The sequence below is a fragment of the Penicillium concentricum genome, assembly GCF_028827145.1.
Source record: "Penicillium concentricum strain IBT 3081 chromosome Unknown utg000002l_segment0_segment0, whole genome shotgun sequence".
Lineage (NCBI taxonomy): Eukaryota > Fungi > Ascomycota > Eurotiomycetes > Eurotiales > Aspergillaceae > Penicillium > Penicillium concentricum.
This window is the reverse complement of record NW_026622755.1, coordinates 3,608,991-3,629,085: the sequence shown is the minus strand read 5'-3', so window position 1 is coordinate 3,629,085 and position 20,095 is coordinate 3,608,991. Positions and strand designations below refer to the sequence as shown.

Below are 20,095 nucleotides of genomic sequence, written 5' to 3'. Positions count from 1 at the left end.
CCGGATCGTAGCTTTGCGCGAGACGCATCGCAATTGTAGGATGCTTCAGATCCCATCTCATCCCCCCTTCTCATATCGATTAACAATCTCCTGTCCCTTCTTCGGGCCTCGCACAACATGGCGACTAGCCCAGCTAAGCACCTCCCCGGTATCCAACGCGATGCGGAACGCATACGCCGTCCGATACATATCATTGATACAGAGGTGGTTGCCCCTGGCATTGAGCACAGTAGTCTCATTGCCGGTCGAGACAGCGGGCGGCATAGGCGGCGCGACGAATTCTCCTGCATCCTTCTGCGCAGATCCAGACTCGGACTCTAGCAGTGCACCAGAACCCGAATCAAAGTCGAAGTCGTGGAATAGGTAGTCTGCTTCTTCCGGGCCCGGCGCGACTTTGACGAACCAGACGCTGACGCGTCCGCTATCGCTGGCTAGACGCCATATGTATTTCTTTGTCCACCGTAGTCCCGGCTGTAAGGCACCTACACCGACATTGCTAGGTATTTCGCCTTCTTCACAGTATAGCCAGTCGCGATCGGGGGTTGTGGTGGGGGGTTGTGCGGTGAAAGTGGCGGTCCCGCGGAGCTCGCCGTTTAGGTCGAGGGGGTTGTCGCTTCGGAGGGTTCGAGTTAGGGTCCAGCGGGTGTTGCTGAGGGAGGTTATTAGGGTTGAGAGGAGTTGGCGGGAGGGCATTGCCATGGTGAAGGTGTTGGGAGGAGGGAATGTGGGGGGAGAGGAATAGGTGGAGTTATCCAATCATTTCAGTGTTCTCGGACTAGTCCTGAGTTTATAGCTTATTTTTGTTTATTGCGTATTTACGTACAGTCAACTGGTTGATAACCCCGTCAATACACGGGGTAAATAGCCTAAAATGGACATTTTCTCTTTACCTTCCACTTCAAAAGTGTACTTTCAGTCACATGTCCAGGCTATGACCTCTTTACCTGTCAGCTGTATTCCCGAGGTCTATGGTAAATAATTGAAACCCAGTTTGATATGTGTTATATCAGATTTTATGTTTATAGATTATAAGTGATATATGCCTTGGGTCGAAACGAAATCGGCAATCGTACCTGACGGCCCTGGAGGCAACCTTGGAATTCAAGGGTACATAATAACCGAGCCGAATCTGACTTACTGAATTTGCGCAGTAAAACGGACGCAGGTATGAAATAATTATCTTTAATCTTCAACATCCAGATCTATATTGTACTCCATATAAAGCCTATACAATCTTAGAATCTCCACTTGAAAAGAGATTGAAACAGATCCATCTTCCAATTCGCGACTGCCGATCGTGGGCCCTCGTTTGGAGTTGATGAAGGGGACTCCATACAGTATATTGTGTGAGAAGAAAATACATCAATTCCTATATCCTACATACATTGATATGATATAGAGTGCGATATCCATAATATCTCCTTGCATGGGAAAAGTATTGATCTTCAGCCAAGGCAGTAGATCAAAAATAGCCTTAAAACGTGGGACTTGGTCAATCATTTACTGCATTCAGCCATGTCAGTGAAGATGATCTCAAGACCTAGAAGAAGATCCGAATGAGAGAATAGATTTCCGTTTGCGGAGATTAAAAAGACGGATGCGATCATTAGGTACTAAATCATACTCCGTAAATACAACCTACATAAAGGTACTAAACATAAGGTAATTAAAAAGAAATTAAAACCAATATTAAATAGTCCTTGGTAGAGCCAATTAAAAAAAAGAGAAAAAGGAAAGGATAACTGTATCCGGCATCGTTCGGCCCTGACTAGACCCAAAACCCTCAGGTGTCTTTTCTGGTCTTTTGACTCCTCTTCCTCTTTAACCTAAGCAACTATGGACTGAGAAATCCTATTCAGACATCAAATCGAGCCTCAGGGCCCTCTTCAACATTCGCTACCCAAAAAAGATCTCACCATGTCACTCACTACGCGCCTCTCAATTTTCATCACCCTTATCGCCCTCACAATCTCAGCCCTAGCCGCCGACAGCATCCTCCCCACATCAGCCTCCAGTAAATTCCCGCAATGCGGCCTGGCCTGCACCACCCTGACAACCGCGCAGACCTCCTGCGAAGCAGGCGACCCCTCAACCTGGACATCATGCTTCTGCCAGTCAGCTTTGCTCACCGGCCTTAAATCCTCCGGCAGCATCTGCTCCTCCTGCGCCGCCGCTGACCAAACCACTCTTTCAACCTGGTACAACAGCTACTGCAACTCCGGCGGCAAGGATACATCCGACACCGACACTGGCGCTGACACCGGCACCACAACAACCAAAACCTCAACCGACCCAGTCTCTACACCTGATACCTCGAAATCCGAGTCCGGGTCCAACGCAAACACGAATAAAACCCCCGCCGCTGCAGAGAAGGAAGAGTCATGGTACGTTTGATCCCAACATCGCGCAAATCGGGATCCCGACAACCCCCATCCAGATCGCTAACCAAATTCCCCCAAAAAGGTGGAGTTCCCACTACCGTTGGGTCATCATGCTCATTGTCCTGGTCATCGGATTCACCATCATCGCCGTCGTTGGTGTATGGTTCAAGCGTCGCTACGAAGCCAAACGGCCCAATCTCTACGGCGGCGGTAGCAGCGGCATGCTAGCAGCTTCCCCGCCCGCTCCGCGCGATGCCGCCTGGGGTCCGGGTCCGGGTCCGCTGCCTGTCTCGACCGGCCTTACTCCTGAATCTCTCGCTAGCAGCTCCCGCTCTACTATGGCGAAGACTAGCACTCCTGTTCCCGGGGCTCGGACACGATTGACGAAGATCGAGCAGGGCTCTGGGGATGTGGAGATTCGGCAGGTTTAGGTGCTGCTGGGATTCTTTTGGATTCTTTGGGGTTTCCTATGTCTTTTATTTCTTTTATTTGCAATGCGCTACTTCTATACCATATTACCTGGCTATGGTTGCATTTCTTGGTGTTTGGTACGGATAATGGGCTTAACGCTGTGCGCTGTTTTTTTCTTGTTGTCGGTCTTGTTCCTCTTCTCTCTTTACCTTTCCTTTCCTTGTTCTATTGGCCTAAAGGCCCTGAGTATGGCAGAATGATTGCTTCTGACGACTGCGTCGATTTTTCTTTTTATGCTCCTATTCGCCAGGTTTCTTTTTTTCAAACTGTTTGATCAAGTCACAGAGTACATAGTACAACGCGTGCGCGCATTTCATGATTCTTTATACAAATATTTTGTAATACCTCTAGATTTCACTCGGGGTTGATATATCACGAGATGCTAATACTCACAATCTTAATATCAACTTCCGGTTTCTCCTTATGTGTCCGCACATTCTCAATCTTGTGCACGATATCCAAGCCCTGTACCGCACGTCCAAACACAGTATGCTTATTATCCAACCACGGCGTCTTCTCCGTGGTAATAAAAAACTGACTACCATTTGTGTTGGGTCCGGCATTGGCCATCGATAGCGTATACGGCTTATCGTGCTTGAGAACGGAGAACTCGTCTGCGAATTCCCCACCCCAGATAGACTCTCCACCCGTCCCATCGCCTTGTGGGTCACCACCTTGGATCATGAATTTGCGGATCACACGGTGGAAGATCGTGTTATTGTAATAGCCATTGCGGGCATGTGTGACAAAGTTCTCCACAGCCCGTGGCGCAGCCGAGGGATACAGGCGCAAGTGGATGTCGCCGAAGGTTGTGTGCAGGATGGCAGCAGTGCCAGTCTCAGCAGCTTTGGTAACTGCTGTACCCGTGCCGGCCATGGCCTGGGTTGGCTTCTCATTCTGGACGTCCCGGGTGGATTTCGAGATCTCGGTTTCGTTCGTGAACATGTAGAAGCGCACCTTGGCGAACCCAGTGCTAAAGAGGATCGGGTCACGTTCTTCGGCTTCCTGGAGGAGCGGGTTGCTACTGGCTGCCATTGAGACGGTCACAACGCCTTTGCGTTGCGGTTGTCCTTGGTACAATGCGAGGTTGAGGGATCGGAATGGCTCCTCGCGGCCGTAGACGCGGACGACCCGGTTTGTGTAGGTGTTGATGCATTTCACGCCGTAGAGGGAGCCGTAGAGGAGGAAATGGCCGGATTCATCGAAGCAGACGTTTACTTTGCTGCGGGTTGCTTCGCCTTCGAGTTCGCGCTCGACGCCTAAGCGACGCCCGAACTCTACTTCGTCAAGTTCGTACGGTGCTGTCCCGGCTTGTTGCATCTCCGTGATGGTGGTTATTGATTCGTCGTATGTGCGGTAAAGTTTCCCGGTTGCGAAGTCGAATACTCGGACTTGTCGGTCTGGGAAGGAAACCGTGGCGAAGTGTTCGCCGGACGGTGAGATTGTGATGGCTGTCGGGACGGATTTGGCTTTTTTGAATGCGAAGAGATTAGTTGATGATTTGAGATCGAAGACATTGTCGGGTTTCTCGAAAGATCCGTCTCCGGCTCTCCAGTATTCGATCATTCCTGATTCGTCCGCGGAGACGACGCAGTCGAAGGCGTTGTTGAATGCTAGTGAGACCACGGGGCTGCGGTGGATCGACTTCAAAGTGTGCAAGGGGTGGGGGTTTTCGCCACGTCCGTCGAATACGTGAATCGTGTTACTTGACTCGTCTGTCACGGCTAGCAGGGGTAGCGAGGCTCCGCGCGGGTGTACCCAGCAAACACATCGAGGCACAAAGTCCAGCGTATACATCGACAAGAGATCTACTAATGTCAGCAAGTCACTAAACTACCAGAGTCACACGTTCTGCGCCTACCAAATGTAATAACATCAAAGATCTTCACAGTCTTGTCCATTCCCACTGTTGCGAAACTGCGGCCGTCGGCGCTGACAGTTACGCCCCGAATCTCGCCTGGGTGAGCAAGGAACTCCTTCACGAACTCGATGCCTTCGGCCATCTTCTTCCAGAACTTAACGAATCCATCGACGGAGCAAGTAATCACAAAGTCCGTATAGGGCGCAACGGTCACAAATGACAATTGGTCCTTGTGCATAAGGGACTTGGAGTACCGCGCGGAGACTGGTAGCGCATTGATGTAGACTTTCTCAAAAGGCAGCTTGCGCCGCTTCTTCTTGGGAGCAACCTCCGAGGGCAGTGCAGGGCCGAAATCATCGTCGGAAGAGTCGTCACCTAGCAATCGCATCGAGTTAATATCTATTACGTGCCATTCGAGGGAGCGGTCTGGACGGTATCCATGATGCAGGGGACTCACTGTTCTCGGCCTCGACAGCAGAGTGAGGCCGCTTGTTCGCGGCAGCCTGAGCGAGTTCTCCGGAGTCAGCCATTGTCGAAATTGTAAGAAACAAAGTCAATTCCAGCGAACGGGATCGTCACGACCGAAAGGAAACGTCTAGAGACATCGCGGGCGGTGATGCAGTGCAGCCAATCACAAGCTCGGGCCAATCGTGCCGCAACTTTTCTCCTTTCCCACCCCACTGTTGACAGGAGAAGTCGATTCAACCTTTCCAGCAAGACATTTGATCATTGGTCGATTGCCTTATTTAGCTGGTCATCATGGTATGTTATTCCCAACTTGACCCGCGAGAGCGGCGGAAAATATGTGCACTGGCTCACCTCTGCCCCTCCTAGGCATCCTTCGGCAATCCCACACAGATCTTTGGTGACGATGTCATTGAAGAGAAGGGCGAGAATGCCCGTCTCTCGGCCTTCGTCGGTGCTATCGCCGTCGGAGACCTCGTGAAGAGTACCCTTGGTCCCAAGGGAATGGACAAGATCCTACAATCTGCGTACGTGGGGGAGTTATCGATAATGCTATGTGCTGATATGACCCCGGAAATACTGACATTACTGTTCTCTCAGATCCACAGGAGACATCCTGGTGACGAACGACGGTGCTACGATTCTTAAGTCCATCGCTTTGGATAACGCTGCTGCTAAGGTTTTGGTCAACATCTCCAAGGTTCAGGACGATGAGGTCGGTGATGGAACCACATCAGTCACCGTTTTGGCTGCCGAGTTGCTGCGCGAGGCCGAACAGCTTGTTGCCAAGAAGATTCACCCCCAGACTATTATCGAGGGTTACCGGATAGCCAGCAAGGCTGCCCTCGCCGCTCTCGAGGCCACCGCAGTCGACCGCAGCCATGACCCCGAGGCTTTCCGCAAGGACTTGCACGCCATTGCCCGCACAACACTCAGCTCGAAGGTTCTGTCCCAAGACCGGGACCAATTTGCCAAGCTGGCCTGTGAGGCCGTTCTGCGTCTCCAGGGATCCACCGATCTTTCTCACATTCAGATTATCAAGAAGGCCGGTGGAAAGCTGAGCGATTCATACCTCGATGAGGGTTTCATTATGGACAAGAAGGTCGGTGTCAACCAGCCCAAGCGGTTGGAGAACGCCAAGATCCTTGTTGCCAACACAGCAATGGACACAGATAAGGTTAAGATTTTCGGTGCACGAGTCAAGGTTGAGTCCACCGGCAAGCTTGCTGAGTTGGAGAAGGCAGAGCGCGAGAAGATGCGCCAAAAGGTCGAGCGTATCAAGGCTCACGGTATTAACTGCTTCGTGAACCGTCAGCTCATCTACAACTGGCCCGAACAGCTGTTCACCGAGGCCGGTATCATGTCCATCGAGCACGCCGATTTCGACGGCATTGAACGTCTGGCTCTTGTCACCGGTGGTGAAATTGCCTCCACCTTCGACCACCCCGACCAGGTTAAGCTCGGTGGGTGTGATCTGATCGAAGAAGTCATCATTGGTGAGGACACCCTGATCAAGTTCTCCGGTGTGGCGGCTGGTCAGGCCTGCACCATTGTGCTGCGCGGTGCCACCGAGCAGCTTCTCGATGAGGCCGAGCGTTCGCTCCACGATGCTCTTGCCGTCCTCTCGCAGACTGTCAAGGATCCCCGTGTCACACTTGGCGGTGGCTGCGCCGAGATGGTGATGTCCAAGGCCGTGGAACAGGCGGCTCAGAACACGACCGGCAAGAAGCAGCTTGCTGTCGACTCCTTCTCTCACGCTTTGAAGCAGCTGCCTACCATTCTGGCTGATAACGCCGGTCTGGACTCCAGCGATCTGGTGACTCGCCTGCGCTCGGCCATTAACAACGGTATGACCAGCTCTGGTCTTGACCTGTTGACGCCCGGTGGTGGTATTGCGGATATGCGTGAGCTTGGTGTGGTGGAGGCTTATAAGTTGAAGAAGGCGGTAGTTTCGTCTGCCTCAGAGGCAGCCGAGGTATGTAACTCACTGTTTCTTATTCTTGATACTGGAATACGCGCTGACTCTCTCTTAGCTTCTCCTGCGGGTGGACAACATCATCCGTTCGGCTCCCCGCCAACGCAACCGGATGTAATGGACACGATTGTGATGACATGGATGAATTCATCTCTGTACTCTTTCTACAAAGGGACTAAAAAATGTGCAATAGAAGTTCAACTAAGTACATGATCTATCCATCTAGTCGTTTGTGTAGTTTGCCGAGTAGATATACGGTGCATTATGAGCTGCGCCCTGTAGTGTCAGGTGCCTCAGACATACCTCATAGCTTCCTAGTCATTTCATAGTCCTTGGTTAATGTTCTAGGTGCATATGTTCTTCAGTATTCTTCTGAGGTTTAGATCTTCAGACAAAATGATCGGACCCCAAGACCGATTTATTGAGCCTTGTACTTTGTATGCATTATTCAACTCCTACATCATTTGCACAGCATTCAAATTTGTGGCTTTTTATGCGGGCCCCATTCTAATACGCATCATCGTAACCCCAAATTTACTAGGGGATATGTGAACATACACCTGGGCACCTGGTAAGGCCAGTAAGACCCCGGGTACCTGAATAATGAGGCACCAACTCCCAAAGCGGAAGGCTCAAAGCGGATGCTGACGCCCAGGTTTGAAAGCTTGGTATGAAGCCAAGGCGTAGCCAAGGCAGCAGCATAGATCTATTCCGGGTGTGGAGTATAATGGAGTGTCTGATCATGTCTTATAGTACTTCGTAATCTCTTCATATCCATCTGAGTAGATATAGCAATAGCCATACTTCATACATATGTGCTCTTATGTGCTCTTAGATTTTACCATCGCATTCCCATCCCGTGGGTCATAAAAGTGGACGATAGACCAGATCGGCATTGCTTGGACAGTTTATCTAATTACTATGTATGTAAATAGGGTCCGTACCTTAGAAATTATATTAGGCACAATATCAAGGGATGTCTCAAGCGCTAAGCTTAATGTTTCAATTTCCTAATGCAGGACCGGATTGCCGCCAGGGACTGAGTCTAACCGTCATCGCTTTGATTTTTAGGGGCAAACCAGCAAATCTACCAATCCACCTATCTAATAATCCAACCTTGGAATAATCCAATAATGTGTAAAAGGGGAACGACTTTGTACCTAGTACTATGTATGAATAAATAGAATAAAGTTAATAGAGTGCAACATTCTTAGACGGAGACGTACCAGGAACTGCGGTACTGTTACCGGGTACTCCCCCCCGGTCACCTTTTACCCTTTACATTCTCTCTCTTCCACTCTACAACTCCCCTATGCCACTGGCCTTTACGCTCGTTTGAGATTCCACACATGATTTTGTCCAAGTGGCTGGCCACTCTACTGGGCGGCGCATTCGCCGTCCAGGGTGCCCTTGCTATCGAATTGAACATTGATGACGAGAGTATGTTTCCACTCCTCGATCGCATTCGTTGGCTAACTCATTGCTCCTCTCAGGCTCCCTTAAAACTGCGGCGAAAACGGTCGCCACCAGAATGATGAAATTCTACGACTCTCGCGAATCCAAGAACATCCCCGGTAAACTCGATGGCACTTGGTGGGAGGGCGGTTCCATGTTCATGACCCTTATTCTGTACTGGTTTGTGACCGGTGACGACCAGTTCAACCCCGCCGTTCAGGAAGGAATGTACTTCCAGAAGGGCGACAACAATTTCTTCCCCAGCAACTATAGTCAGTACCTGGGAAACGACGATCAAGTCTTTTGGGGTCTCGCTGCTATTACCGCCGCGGAATTCAACTACCCCGAACAAGACGGCCAACCTTCCTGGGTATCTCTCGCACAGGGTGTCTTCAACACCCAGTACCCCCGCTGGGATACAAGCAGCTGCCACGGTGGTATGCGCTGGCAGATTTGGCCGTATCAGGACGGTTACCTGACGAAGAACGCGATTTCGAACGGAGGATTGTTCCAACTTTCGGCCCGCCTCGCCCTCTACACCGGAAATAAGACATATGCTGACTGGGCTGAGCGCATTTGGGATTGGAGTGCTACGACCCCGCTGCTCAAGCAGAAGAACTGGAACATCGCCGACACTACCACCTGCGGCACGCAGTGCACAGATCATGGCGATTTCCAATGGACCTACAACTATGCCACCTATATCAGCGGTGCTGCCTACATGCACAACTACGTATGTCATGTTCTGCTACGCAAGGATTGATACTAACTTCGGACTAGACTAATGGCACTGAAACGAAATGGAAGGAGGGTGTCGAGGGTCTCGTCAAGACCTCTCAGCAGTTCTACCCGACCACAGGATTCAATGGAGCCGGTGGCCAGATTCTATCGGATATCACCTGCGAACCCCTTGGCAACTGCGATCGCAACCAGATCACCTTCAAGTCCTATTTCTCCAACTGGCTTGGAGTGATGACAACGATCGTCCCCGGTACCTCCGACCTAATCTTCCCTCAGCTGAGAACCTCGGCCCAGGCCGCTGCAAAGCAATGCTCGGGTGGTGATGACGGTGATTTATGTGGTATTCGCTGGTACAAGCAAGCCGATTGGGACGGGAGCAAAGGTCTCGAGCAACAGATGGCTGTACTGGGTGTTCTGTCTGCCAATCTGCTCCCCTTCATGAACAAAGCGCCACTGACTGCAGAATCTGGTGGAACTTCCAAGAGTAACCCGAATGCCGGCACCAATACCTCGGACAATAAAGTCCCCGTGTTGAACACCATCGGTACTGGTGACCGTGCAGGTGCGGGCGTCTTGACGGTCATCTTCGTCGGCGGTTGGGCTATTGCTGTGACCTGGATGATCCGTGGTGGTTAAGGTCTCCCATTTTTAATATCTACCTATTATCTTTCTTGGGATCATACGTGATCCTTCTTTTTTTGTGTAATAATCCTTTTCTCCCCTACTTCTGTGGCCACATCCTTCTACACTTGTATCTATCTTGATTTTTCTTGTGTGTCCTTATTTCTCTTTTTTTCCCCCTCCCTTCACTGGCACTTCCGGCGTGTACTGCACGAGGATGGGGTAGCGGCGTTGGATGTGCTGATTTGATCTACATAGTTCTTTTGAAAAAAATACTGGGTAATGGAATTATTTCTTCAAATGATACCTTAGGTGCATACTAGTGTCTCTCGCCCTTGATTGGTACCCCCTGACGGGGGTGCCTGACCCACCCTGAATGGCTGGGGGTTCAAAGAGATATGAAAGACTCGAAATAGTGTAACCTGGAGAGTCCTAATATCAAAAGCTGACTGTGTTTATAACATGGACATCTGGACAGACATGTAACATGTAAAATATATGCAGACTCGGCATATACACCAATTTCTATTAAGGGGATATGGGGATATGGGGATAAATCACTCTCGAATGTTCTTATTGTTCTAGGCTAGAAGGCGTGCGTGGACAAAAGTACCATACCTTACTGTTACCGTTGTGGGATAAACTCGTAATGACCAGTAATATACACGTGTATTACACACAATCTCTCTGCCTGCATACTCTCCAAACTCTCCCTTTTCATCTCTTCAACATTGCATGACATTATCATCCCTTCTGCATTAATATTAGACTATAAGTGAATTTCCTACCGTTTTCCATTCATTTGTGGGTTGGGGATGATCCGCAACCCGGATTTGCGACTCGCTCCACACTGTCACTCGACCCGTTAAACCTTTCTTTTCAACATCGGCCCATGACACGCCCTCCGCTACCTCATTCGCTCCCTCGATCGTCCACCTACCCTTCAATCTTTGTGCTGACAGCTCCACGATGCGGTGGCGGCTGCCAGGCGCCCGTACGACACTCCCCGCCAGTGTCGCACTCCTCCTTCTCCCAGCTCTGGTCGCTCCGCTGCAGCAATCAGATGGCCATGACTCCATCTCTCGTGTCTCTGTGCCCCTAGCACAAGAGTCATCAAAACACCATGCGGCCCATGTAGCCGCACCACCCATCGTGAAACCCAACGATGCGAGCGCCCTTGCTACTCTGGCTCTGGCAGGCTCCGGCCGCGCCGTTCGAGCCCCTCCTGTCCAAGCCAGCAGCACCGCTGCAGGCTTGGCTTCGCAGCTTCACGCGCGGTCCTTGCAGGACTGGGAGGTTGAGGATTTTGTGCTGCTGGCGACCGTCGACGGAACTATTCACGCCCGTGATCGCAAGACTGGAACTGCTCGATGGGCCCTAGAGGTCCCGAGCAGTCCTGTGGTCGAAAGCACTTACCACCGAGCGAATCGTTCCAGCTTTGACGATACAGAGCCCGAAGACGACTTTTTATGGATCGTCGAACCGAGCCAAGATGGCAGCCTATATATCTACAGCCCCGCCCCAGACGCCGGCTTGCAAAAGCTCGGCTTAACTGTGAAGCAGCTTGTCGACGAAACCCCTTATTCTGGCACTGACCCTGCTGTGACTTACACTGCTCGCAAAGAAACTACATTATACACGATTGACGCCCGGACTGGTAGCATTCTGCGTGTGTTTAGTTCCCGTGGTCCAATTCCCGCTGCACCTGAATGTCGGAAGGTCAACGGAGAAGATCCGGACTCCGATGAGTGTGAGTCGTCATCTGGTACTTTGGTTCTTGGTCGGGTTGAATACGCCGTGGCTATACAAAACACCGAGACGGGAGATCCAATTTGCACCTTGAAATACTCAGAGTGGGCACCGAACAACCGTGATATGGACCTACAGAGCCAGTATTACAGGACAATGGATCAAAGCCACATTTATAGTATGCATGACGGCGTTGTGCTGGGATTCGATCACTCGCGCATGGATCGGCCTCGCTATACCCAGCGGTTCTCATCTCCTGTGGCGCGAGTCTTTGACGTGGTTCGTCCTGCCCACAAAGATGCACCAGATGCCTCGACCCCACTAGTCTTGCTCTCACAACCGCTTCAGCCACCGGATCCGGATTACGGATCTCTTGATGATGACAGGGACATGCGTGTATTCATTGATTGCACTGAGGCAGGGGGCTGGTATGCCTTCTCAGAGGAAACCTATCCCCTGGCCACGGGCCGCGCTCCAATGGCTCAATGCTATGACAAGGACTTCTTCCGCCGGGGGCAAGCACTCATGAGTCTTACTGCGCGTCAGCAGCGGAATGCGTTGGCTGGTGTTCACTCTCTCACTGGCCCACGTATCGTCCGTCCACATATTCCTAGACTCGCCGGGTCATCTACCTCTGAACTCTCTAATGATACGCCACGAGATATCCTTCGCAGTCCTTCGGAGCTGGCTTTGCCTCCCGCATTGCGAAATAGCGCGATTATTCGCAAGAGCTGGGACAATGCTTTGGATATTGTCGTGACATTGATTTTACTTTTCATCTGCACCTTCATCTACTTCAACTCGCATCACCTTCGCGATTTGGCCAAACAGAAACTGGATATCAAGAATATTATCAACTCCAATGATAAGCCTTCTCTGTCCACCCCTTCCACCCCTGTTGTCGGCGGTGCCCCGGAGATCAAGCGTTCAACTACACCCACCCAACAAGTTCCTAACGTCACAGTTAATTTGGATTTGGATGATTCGTCACCAGATGGTGGACCAACCCCGCGTGCCTCACGAGAATACACTCCAGACTCCAACCTGCGGGTGCAGATTCGCGAGCCGTCGCGCGGCCCTGATGACGAGGACCTCGATGAACCGGGAAAGCCAAAGAAAAAGCCTCGCGCTCGTGGATCTCGAGGAGGAAAGTCACACCGCCGCCGCAAAAAGCCTGACGGCGAGGGTGATAGCCCTGAGGGGGCCGGTCAGGCCGTGGAGCAGGTCAATAATTTGACCCCCAGCCTCGACTTGAGCCCGATGTCCAGATGGTCAGGACGATCTCGAACGAGATTATGGAGATGGATGGCGTTGTTCGCGTCGGCCGTCTTCAGGTTTTCACTGATGTTGTGCTGGGACATGGCAGCCATGGAACTGTGGTTTACCGCGGTTCGTTTGATGGACGAGACGTCGCGGTCAAGCGTATGTTGATGGAATTCTATGACATTGCATCCCACGAAGTGGGTCTATTGCAGGAGAGTGATGACCACCATAACGTGATCCGATACTTCTGCCGCGAGCAAGCCACCGGGTTCTTGTACATTGGCCTCGAGCTTTGTCCAGCATCTCTTCAGGATGTGATTGAGCGTCCTGTTAGCTACCCGGAACTAGTTCAAAGTGGGTTAGATCTGCCCGACGTACTACGGCAGATCACCCAGGGTGTCCGTTACCTGCACTCTTTGAAGATCGTCCATCGTGATTTGAAGCCGCAGAACATTCTCGTGGCTATGCCGCGTGGGCGCACCGTTTCCCGGTCATTGCGGCTCCTTATCTCGGATTTTGGCCTGTGCAAGAAGCTTGAAGACAACCAAAGCTCGTTCCGTGCAACCACTGCCCACGCCGCTGGAACCTCCGGCTGGCGTGCCCCTGAGCTCCTCGTGGATGATGACGGTCCTATGTCTCTCGCATCGCAGCACACCGAGTCCTCAGAGCCCGCTGTGGTGGACCCGCAGACCAACCGCCGCGCTACTCGGGCCATTGACATCTTCTCACTGGGTTGTGTGTTCTACTATGTCTTGACTCGTGGCAGTCACCCATTCGACAAGAATGGCAAGTTTATGCGTGAGGCAAATATCGTCAAGGGCCATTTCGATTTGGAGGAATTAAATCGCCTAGGGGACTATGCTTTTGAGGCAGATGATCTCATCCGCTCCATGCTGGCTCTAGACCCTCGCCAACGGTAAGCATCTTTCTTTGCAGAAGCACATTCAACTTACTAACCTCTATTTCTAGTCCTGACGCAAGCGCTGTATTGATGCACCCGTTCTTCTGGCCCCCATCAGACCGTCTCACATTCCTGTGCGATGTATCCGACCACTTCGAATTTGAGCCGCGTGACCCTCCATCAGACGCACTGCTTTGCCTAGAATCAGTGGCTGAGCGGGTAATGGGTCCTGAAATGGATTTCCTGCGCTTATTGCCGCGAGACTTCAAAGACAATCTCGGCAAGCAGCGCAAGTATACCGGGGCGCGGATGCTGGATCTCTTGAGGGCTCTCCGCAACAAGCGCAATCACTACAATGATATGCCTGACCATCTGAAGGATAATATTGGCGGCTTGCCCGAAGGTTATCTCAATTTCTGGACATTCAGGTTCCCGAGCTTGTTAATGAGCTGTCATACGGTCGTTGCGGAGCTGGATTTAACTCGCATTGATCGTTTCCGGAGGTATTTCGTGCCTCCAGAATAGATTTATCTCCAGGGATATTCATTGCATTATATATGAAAATACACATAAGAATTTACCTTATCTGTATACTGTTTACGAATGATCTATATAGCCCTGGAGTAGTACATCTATCTGCTTTCTATGAAACTGCAGGAACCCGTAAATTTAGAATATCGGCCCACATGTACAGTACTATACAAGAATATACATGAATTGTCTTCTTATACTTCTCAATTAAATTGGCCGATGTGTCTTATAGAACACGGCCGATAAGTGGATCGAAGACGTGACTACTTCGCGCCAGTTTCTTCCGCGTTCTGATTTCCCTCACTTTTTTTCCCTCTAACATATTCACCCTGCACCATTCTGTTTGGTGTTTGACTCCTTGTCTTTCTGTGAAGTTATGCATGTACGATAAATTCATTATTTGTTATTTCCTTCTTACCATTAATCACCCTCCCCCACCAGCTCTACCGGTTTTTACTGGCAACTACCATCGCCTCACCACCCTCCCACCACACGAGCTCCAATTAAACTCATCAGCTACATGGGAATCTGCTGAATAGTCTACCATCTGACACGATGGTGTTTCTCCGACTTTCAGTCAAAGTGTTCCCGCGGGAGCAGCTGAGCTCAAGCTCCAGCTCCAGCTGGGGCAGGACCCTCCTCGGCGCACGAAAGTCTACCAACGATGACTCCAGCCAGGGATCTGGTGTCTCAACAACATTGAAGAAGCCCGGTGTCTTCTTGCTTGTCCTTGAACACCCCGAAGAGGTTTCCCTTGGTGGTCTCGCGGGGATGATCCAAGAACATTGGGGGAAGCTTCACCCAGAGCTGGAGTGAGTGTTCACATACTGGATAAGACACTTGTCTAGTCCGTCGAGCTCCAATTGCTAACTATGTTGGTGATAGACCGCTTTCGATCAAGAAAATCCTCGACGATACGAAGGAGGATATCGATCTCTACCCCGATTTGACTGTTGCCGATGTCTGGGTTGACTATGGAAAAGCTCGCGCCGATGGCCTTGACCAGCGTGGCTCTGTTCGCGTTCTTCAGAAGCCTACCGCGGCTGCCCCGGAGCGATTCCCCTCTGTCGATCAGGATTGGGATGCTGCTATTGTTTCTTACGAGCGCAAGCGAGCCATGAAGGATAAAAAGGAAGCTATGGAGGCCCAATTCCCTGCGATTCAGGAAGAAGATGAGGAGGGTAGCGCCGAATCGCGGCGTACTCACTCTCGATCTTTGTCTCAATCTCACATCGAATGGGATCATTCGCCTGAATCGCCTCAACATACCACTAATGAGCCTCATGTCTCAACTAAGAAGTCACCAGTTGAACACCGCCATCGTGATTTGCCTGTTTCTTCCGTTGAAACCCGCAGTCCTGTCACCACTCCCCCACCAGCGAAATCCATCGGTCCTACAATTGCCGGCACGCCGCCTCCCAGGCGCGAGAGCGAGGAGCTTGGCGAGTCTCCGTCACCAGCCGCGCGACGAACTTCCAGCGCCGGATCCCAACATTCACCTCCATCTGTAGTTTCCAGGTCCCTGGAACCGCAGTCTAAGCCACAAAAGCTTGTAAAGTTGCCAATTGCGAGTAGCACAGCTAAACGGACAATTACGCAAATGCCTGACGACGCGGAATCCCCACCTATGTCGTCTGCACCCAACCATATCATTCCCCACCAACAGACGCAGTCTACCGAGGAGGCTACCGCGAGCTCAAGTGACAGGGAATCAGAGTCTGCTCCGCAGCATATCGTGGAACTACCACCAAAGCCGGGCATGACCAATGGTGTCAACGGACAAGGACATTTGGCTGAAGTGGCTAAGATTGTATCCCAATCCGCGCAGAAAAAGCAAGCGGAAACGGTGGCTGAGATCTCCAGTGGGGAGTCGAGTGAAGAGGAAAGCGATAGCGAGGACGATAAGCTCGAAGCAGAGAAGAAGACCGCCGAGCAGGGCCAAAGAGAAACAGAAGATCAGACTGGTTCTGACGACTCTGACTCTGAATCCGAATCCGAATCCGAATCTGAATCTGAATCCGAATCCGAATCCGACTCTGACGCCAACGAAGAGAATGGACCCAAGGATGAGCCCAACACGCCTCGGATTGATCTCTCAATTCCTATCATTAAGGATGGGGGTGTGATTGATGCAGAGGGCGATGTACAGATGGAAGATCCCATTGTAACTAGGAGCTCCCAGTCCTCAGATCAGTCGGATCTCTCGATGTCGAAACCCAACGGTACAACCCATGAGACTGGATCTCGCAAGCGCAAGCAGGCCTCTGAAGAGCCCAGATCGGTCAAAGAAGCTCGCCAACGACAGGCCCACCCCTCCACCCGACCCCCATCTACCCCTCCTCGCTCTGTGCCTGCGGTCGTTGTGCCCTCTCAACAGGCTCGGCAGTCCGAGTCAAAGTCGCCAGCTGCCCAGATGAGCCCAGTGCGCACACGGATCCGTGCGCCTTCATTCTCAAGCCCGGCTCGACAAGCCAGTGTCCGAGAGGAGAACAAAACGCCTCCCAAAACTTTTCAGTCGGGAATTGGGTTGGGTATTACACAGAGCCCTTCCAGCCATCAACCCGTTTTCGTGGATCTTTCGCAAGAATCCAACGTAACATCCACCCAGAGTTCTTTTGGCGGGCCGCCCTTCCCAAGTAGCAACGTGACTGCTACCGATGTGCCTGCTTTTACTCCTGTCAACAAGCATACTCCTGCGATTGACAGAACAAAGAACCTCCACTCCGTTCTCCGTAGCAGGGATTCCCCGGCAACGGAGAGGCGATCCGTGTCTTTCGCCGAGGGGGAGAACCTTGCTTCTAGCTTCGATCCTGCTCCACGCTCCACTCCGCGCAACACTGCGCTCAGTTCCAAATCTGCCTCTACCACCAACACCAAAGGGACGCCTTCGAGCGTAACCCCAAGAAATGCCAAGTCTACACCCAAGGCCGCTCAGCAGACGCCTACCTCCGCTGTCAAGTCTACCCTAAGAACACCTTCGACCTCCACGTCTAGCAAAGCTACACCCAAGGCCAGTGTCAATAAACAAATGCCCAACTCTACTTCTAAAAATACTCAGGCAACGCCATCCAGCGCAGACGTGGTCTACCCACCCGGCTTTGATGTCGCCCTGTTGACTCGGCAAATTGAGGAGGAAAAGAGGATCAAGGCACAGTCTAAGGCGGACGAGAAACTGCGAAGGGAGAAGGAAACAGCGGAGAGGAAAGAAATTGAGCGCAAGCTTCCAGAAAGCTTTGACCCCCAGCTTACGATCATTTTAACTGAGATGCACAAGATCTTGCAGAAATTGGCCAACACCAAGATGGAATTGGCCAAGCGAAGCCCGCTCCGCGTCAAGCTTGAAGCCTTGCGCGAGGACCTGAAAGCGTGTGAACAGAGGTTGGAGGCGAAAAAGTCCACCCCTCGGCAAGCTGTCGTCACTAAACCAAAACCAACCCTCAAGGACATGCTGAGCAGCCAAAAGGAGGAACTGGCTGCTAAGCTGCGACCAGAACCCAAGTCTGCTCCAGCTCCCCGCAGTGATGTGTACGAAGTGCCCAGCTCCGGCGAGTCTGAGTCCGACTCTGACTCCAGTGACGAGGATAGCGACAGCGACTCGGGCGATATCATGCCCGATGGCCACTCAGTCAAACTCCGCAAGCCCCGGTCTCAGCTGTCCAATTAAGATGCATGTTTTGCTTTTTTAAGATATCCTGTTTTTAGCATGCTTACGATGCCTGCTTGGCTATCCCTGTCAACCTCAAAATACTCCTGTACATTCAAATGTTGTTTCCGCCAGTGTATGATATTGAACCAACGCTGAACACGAAATGTAACTTTCATTTCAAATGTGAACCCAGTTGATATCGGTGACAACTACTAATTCCTGGACTTGGATGCTGAACGTTTGATTTGTATTTCTTTCCAAGGTAAAGTGTACATATCAACTCTATGCTGTCTTTGCATGTACCTCAGTCGTTGGGTTGGAATGGGTATTTGAGCGATAACACCCGGCCTTAATTTCCGGCTGGGACATGTGTTCTGAAAAACTATAGGACCGACAAATCCGATGCGATGACCATTCATGGCCATTCTATGGCTTTATGGCCACTCGGCTATGGGCTGACTGTATCTGGTGGCATCATCTTGATATTGATTTGCCATTGCTCCAATTTTGGTACTCAACCTTTAACAACTGGAGCCAACGATACGTCGACATCATCAACGGTTGGTTGATCAACCCTGTCAACACTCAATTCACCTATTATTCTGCGTTGGCCATCTACCACTACTCCCAACCATGGCGGCCTTAATGCCCAGGTAAGTGTCGCCACCGCACACAGCCAGTCTCCCTCTAATGTAAACCAGCACGGGATACACGCCGCATCCTACCCAAATGATGAAGGCAGCACAGTGGATGGGCACCCGAGATGTCGAAGTGGGAGTCGTACCCAAGCCCAAGATCACCGAGCCCAGCGACGCCATCGTCCAAATCACCCACTGCACGATCTCCGGCTCAGACATCCACCTCTACGAAGGCGAGCTAAAAGACGCAATGGAAAAAGGCGACATCCTCGGCCAAGAAGCCATCGGCTTTGTAGAAGAAGTCGGACCAGATGTCAAAACCCTCAAGCCAGGTGATCGGGTCATCATCCTACCCGTCATCTCATGCGGTAGCTGCGAGTATTGCCAGCGACAGGAGTACTCGCTCTGCGACAACACAAACCCATCCAAGGAAATGGAAGCCGCGTACGGACACCGACTCGGCGGGAAGCTGGGCTACAGTCGGCTGTGTGGCGGGTATCCAGGCGACCAGGCGGAGTACTGCCGCGTGCCGCATGCGGATTTATCGTGTGTCCGGGCGCCGGAGCATATCGACGCGCGGAAATTACTTGGTTTGACGAACGTCGTGACTACAGCTTGGCATGCGCTGGAGTTGGCTGAGGTACAGGATGGGGATGTGGTTGGAGTATGGGGTTGTGGGCCTATTGGGCTGGCGGTGCAGCGACTTGCGAAGCTCCGTGGAGCTAAGAAGGTTTATGCTATGGATAAAGATGCGCAGCGACTGCGGATTGCGGAGGATTTTGGCATGACTCCTGTTGATGTGGATGCTCATCCGGATGTGGCTGATTACATTCTGTCGATTCAGGATCATGGTCTTGATCGGTCTATTGAGGCTAGTGGGTATCGGAGTTCGCAGAATGCTGAGTTTCCGGCTATGCAGGCGATTGGACTCGAGAATGATAGTAGCGATACACTAGCGGCTATCATCAAGGCGACCCGTAAGGGTGGTAATGTGGCATTGGTTGGGGATTACTTTTTCACGACGCGTGATTTTCCTATTGGGCCTTTGATGCAGAAGGCGCTGACTGTGCGTGGCGGTCAAACGTGGCCGCAGAAGGTATGGGTTCTTTTCTTCCGGCTTGAATTGGTAGCTTATCAGATGCAGTATTATCCATTCTTGATGGACCTGGTAGTGCAAGGCACACTAGATCCATCGTGGATGTTCACTTATATTGACGAATTCGAGAATATCGCGGAGATGTACCAGAAATTCTCGCAACATGAGGTCCCAGGCAGACTGAAAGTATGTTTAGTCACGGCCTTTGGACGCAGCCAACAGATGCAATCCACCAGTGATCTGCCAGTTGATATCCTGGGCTATGATGCCTAAGTAGGAGTACATAGTCGGGCAGCATAGT

The 20,095-nt window shown here is 51.4% G+C and overlaps 8 protein-coding genes across 8 annotated transcripts; 6 read left to right on the top strand and 2 right to left on the bottom strand.

Moving 5' to 3' along the window:
• Positions 1–57: 57 nt before the first annotated feature.
• On the bottom strand, positions 58–699 carry N7517_004994 (uncharacterized protein; the record flags this gene model as incomplete). The annotated part of the gene is made up of 1 exon (XM_056722724.1): positions 58–699. The coding sequence occupies one exon, from the start codon at positions 697–699 to the stop codon at positions 58–60; it is 642 nt and encodes a 213-aa protein (XP_056578974.1).
• A 1,218-nt stretch (positions 700–1,917) lies between these two features.
• N7517_004993 (uncharacterized protein) lies at positions 1,918–2,812 on the top strand (the record flags this gene model as incomplete). The annotated part of the gene is made up of 2 exons (XM_056722723.1): positions 1,918–2,384; positions 2,464–2,812. 2 exons carry the CDS (start codon positions 1,918–1,920, stop codon positions 2,810–2,812), a joined length of 816 nt encoding a protein of 271 aa, XP_056578973.1.
• Positions 2,813–3,224: 412 nt separating this feature from the next.
• N7517_004992 (WD40 repeat domain-containing peptidylprolyl isomerase) lies at positions 3,225–5,243 on the bottom strand (the record flags this gene model as incomplete). Its single annotated transcript, XM_056722722.1, has 3 exons — positions 3,225–4,660; positions 4,714–5,088; positions 5,171–5,243. The coding sequence occupies 3 exons, from the start codon at positions 5,241–5,243 to the stop codon at positions 3,225–3,227; spliced, it is 1,884 nt and encodes a 627-aa protein (XP_056578972.1).
• A 229-nt stretch (positions 5,244–5,472) lies between these two features.
• N7517_004991 (chaperonin-containing T-complex subunit CCT2) lies at positions 5,473–7,271 on the top strand (the record flags this gene model as incomplete). Its single annotated transcript, XM_056722721.1, has 4 exons — positions 5,473–5,475; positions 5,548–5,705; positions 5,779–7,153; positions 7,212–7,271. 4 exons carry the CDS (start codon positions 5,473–5,475, stop codon positions 7,269–7,271), a joined length of 1,596 nt encoding a protein of 531 aa, XP_056578971.1.
• Positions 7,272–8,502: 1,231 nt separating this feature from the next.
• N7517_004990 (glycoside hydrolase family 76 protein) lies at positions 8,503–9,985 on the top strand (the record flags this gene model as incomplete). Its single annotated transcript, XM_056722720.1, has 3 exons — positions 8,503–8,593; positions 8,647–9,341; positions 9,389–9,985. 3 exons carry the CDS (start codon positions 8,503–8,505, stop codon positions 9,983–9,985), a joined length of 1,383 nt encoding a protein of 460 aa, XP_056578970.1.
• Positions 9,986–10,939: 954 nt separating this feature from the next.
• On the top strand, positions 10,940–14,408 carry ireA (bifunctional endoribonuclease/protein kinase IRE1; the record flags this gene model as incomplete). Its single annotated transcript, XM_056722719.1, has 3 exons — positions 10,940–12,943; positions 12,964–13,898; positions 13,952–14,408. The coding sequence occupies 3 exons, from the start codon at positions 10,940–10,942 to the stop codon at positions 14,406–14,408; spliced, it is 3,396 nt and encodes a 1,131-aa protein (XP_056578969.1).
• A 561-nt stretch (positions 14,409–14,969) lies between these two features.
• N7517_004988 (uncharacterized protein) lies at positions 14,970–18,078 on the top strand (the record flags this gene model as incomplete). The annotated part of the gene is made up of 2 exons (XM_056722718.1): positions 14,970–15,226; positions 15,300–18,078. The coding sequence occupies 2 exons, from the start codon at positions 14,970–14,972 to the stop codon at positions 18,076–18,078; spliced, it is 3,036 nt and encodes a 1,011-aa protein (XP_056578968.1).
• Positions 18,079–18,693: 615 nt separating this feature from the next.
• On the top strand, positions 18,694–20,067 carry N7517_004987 (putative formaldehyde dehydrogenase; the record flags this gene model as incomplete). The annotated part of the gene is made up of 2 exons (XM_056722717.1): positions 18,694–18,713; positions 18,762–20,067. 2 exons carry the CDS (start codon positions 18,694–18,696, stop codon positions 20,065–20,067), a joined length of 1,326 nt encoding a protein of 441 aa, XP_056578967.1.
• Between the last annotated feature and the right edge of the window lie 28 nt (positions 20,068–20,095).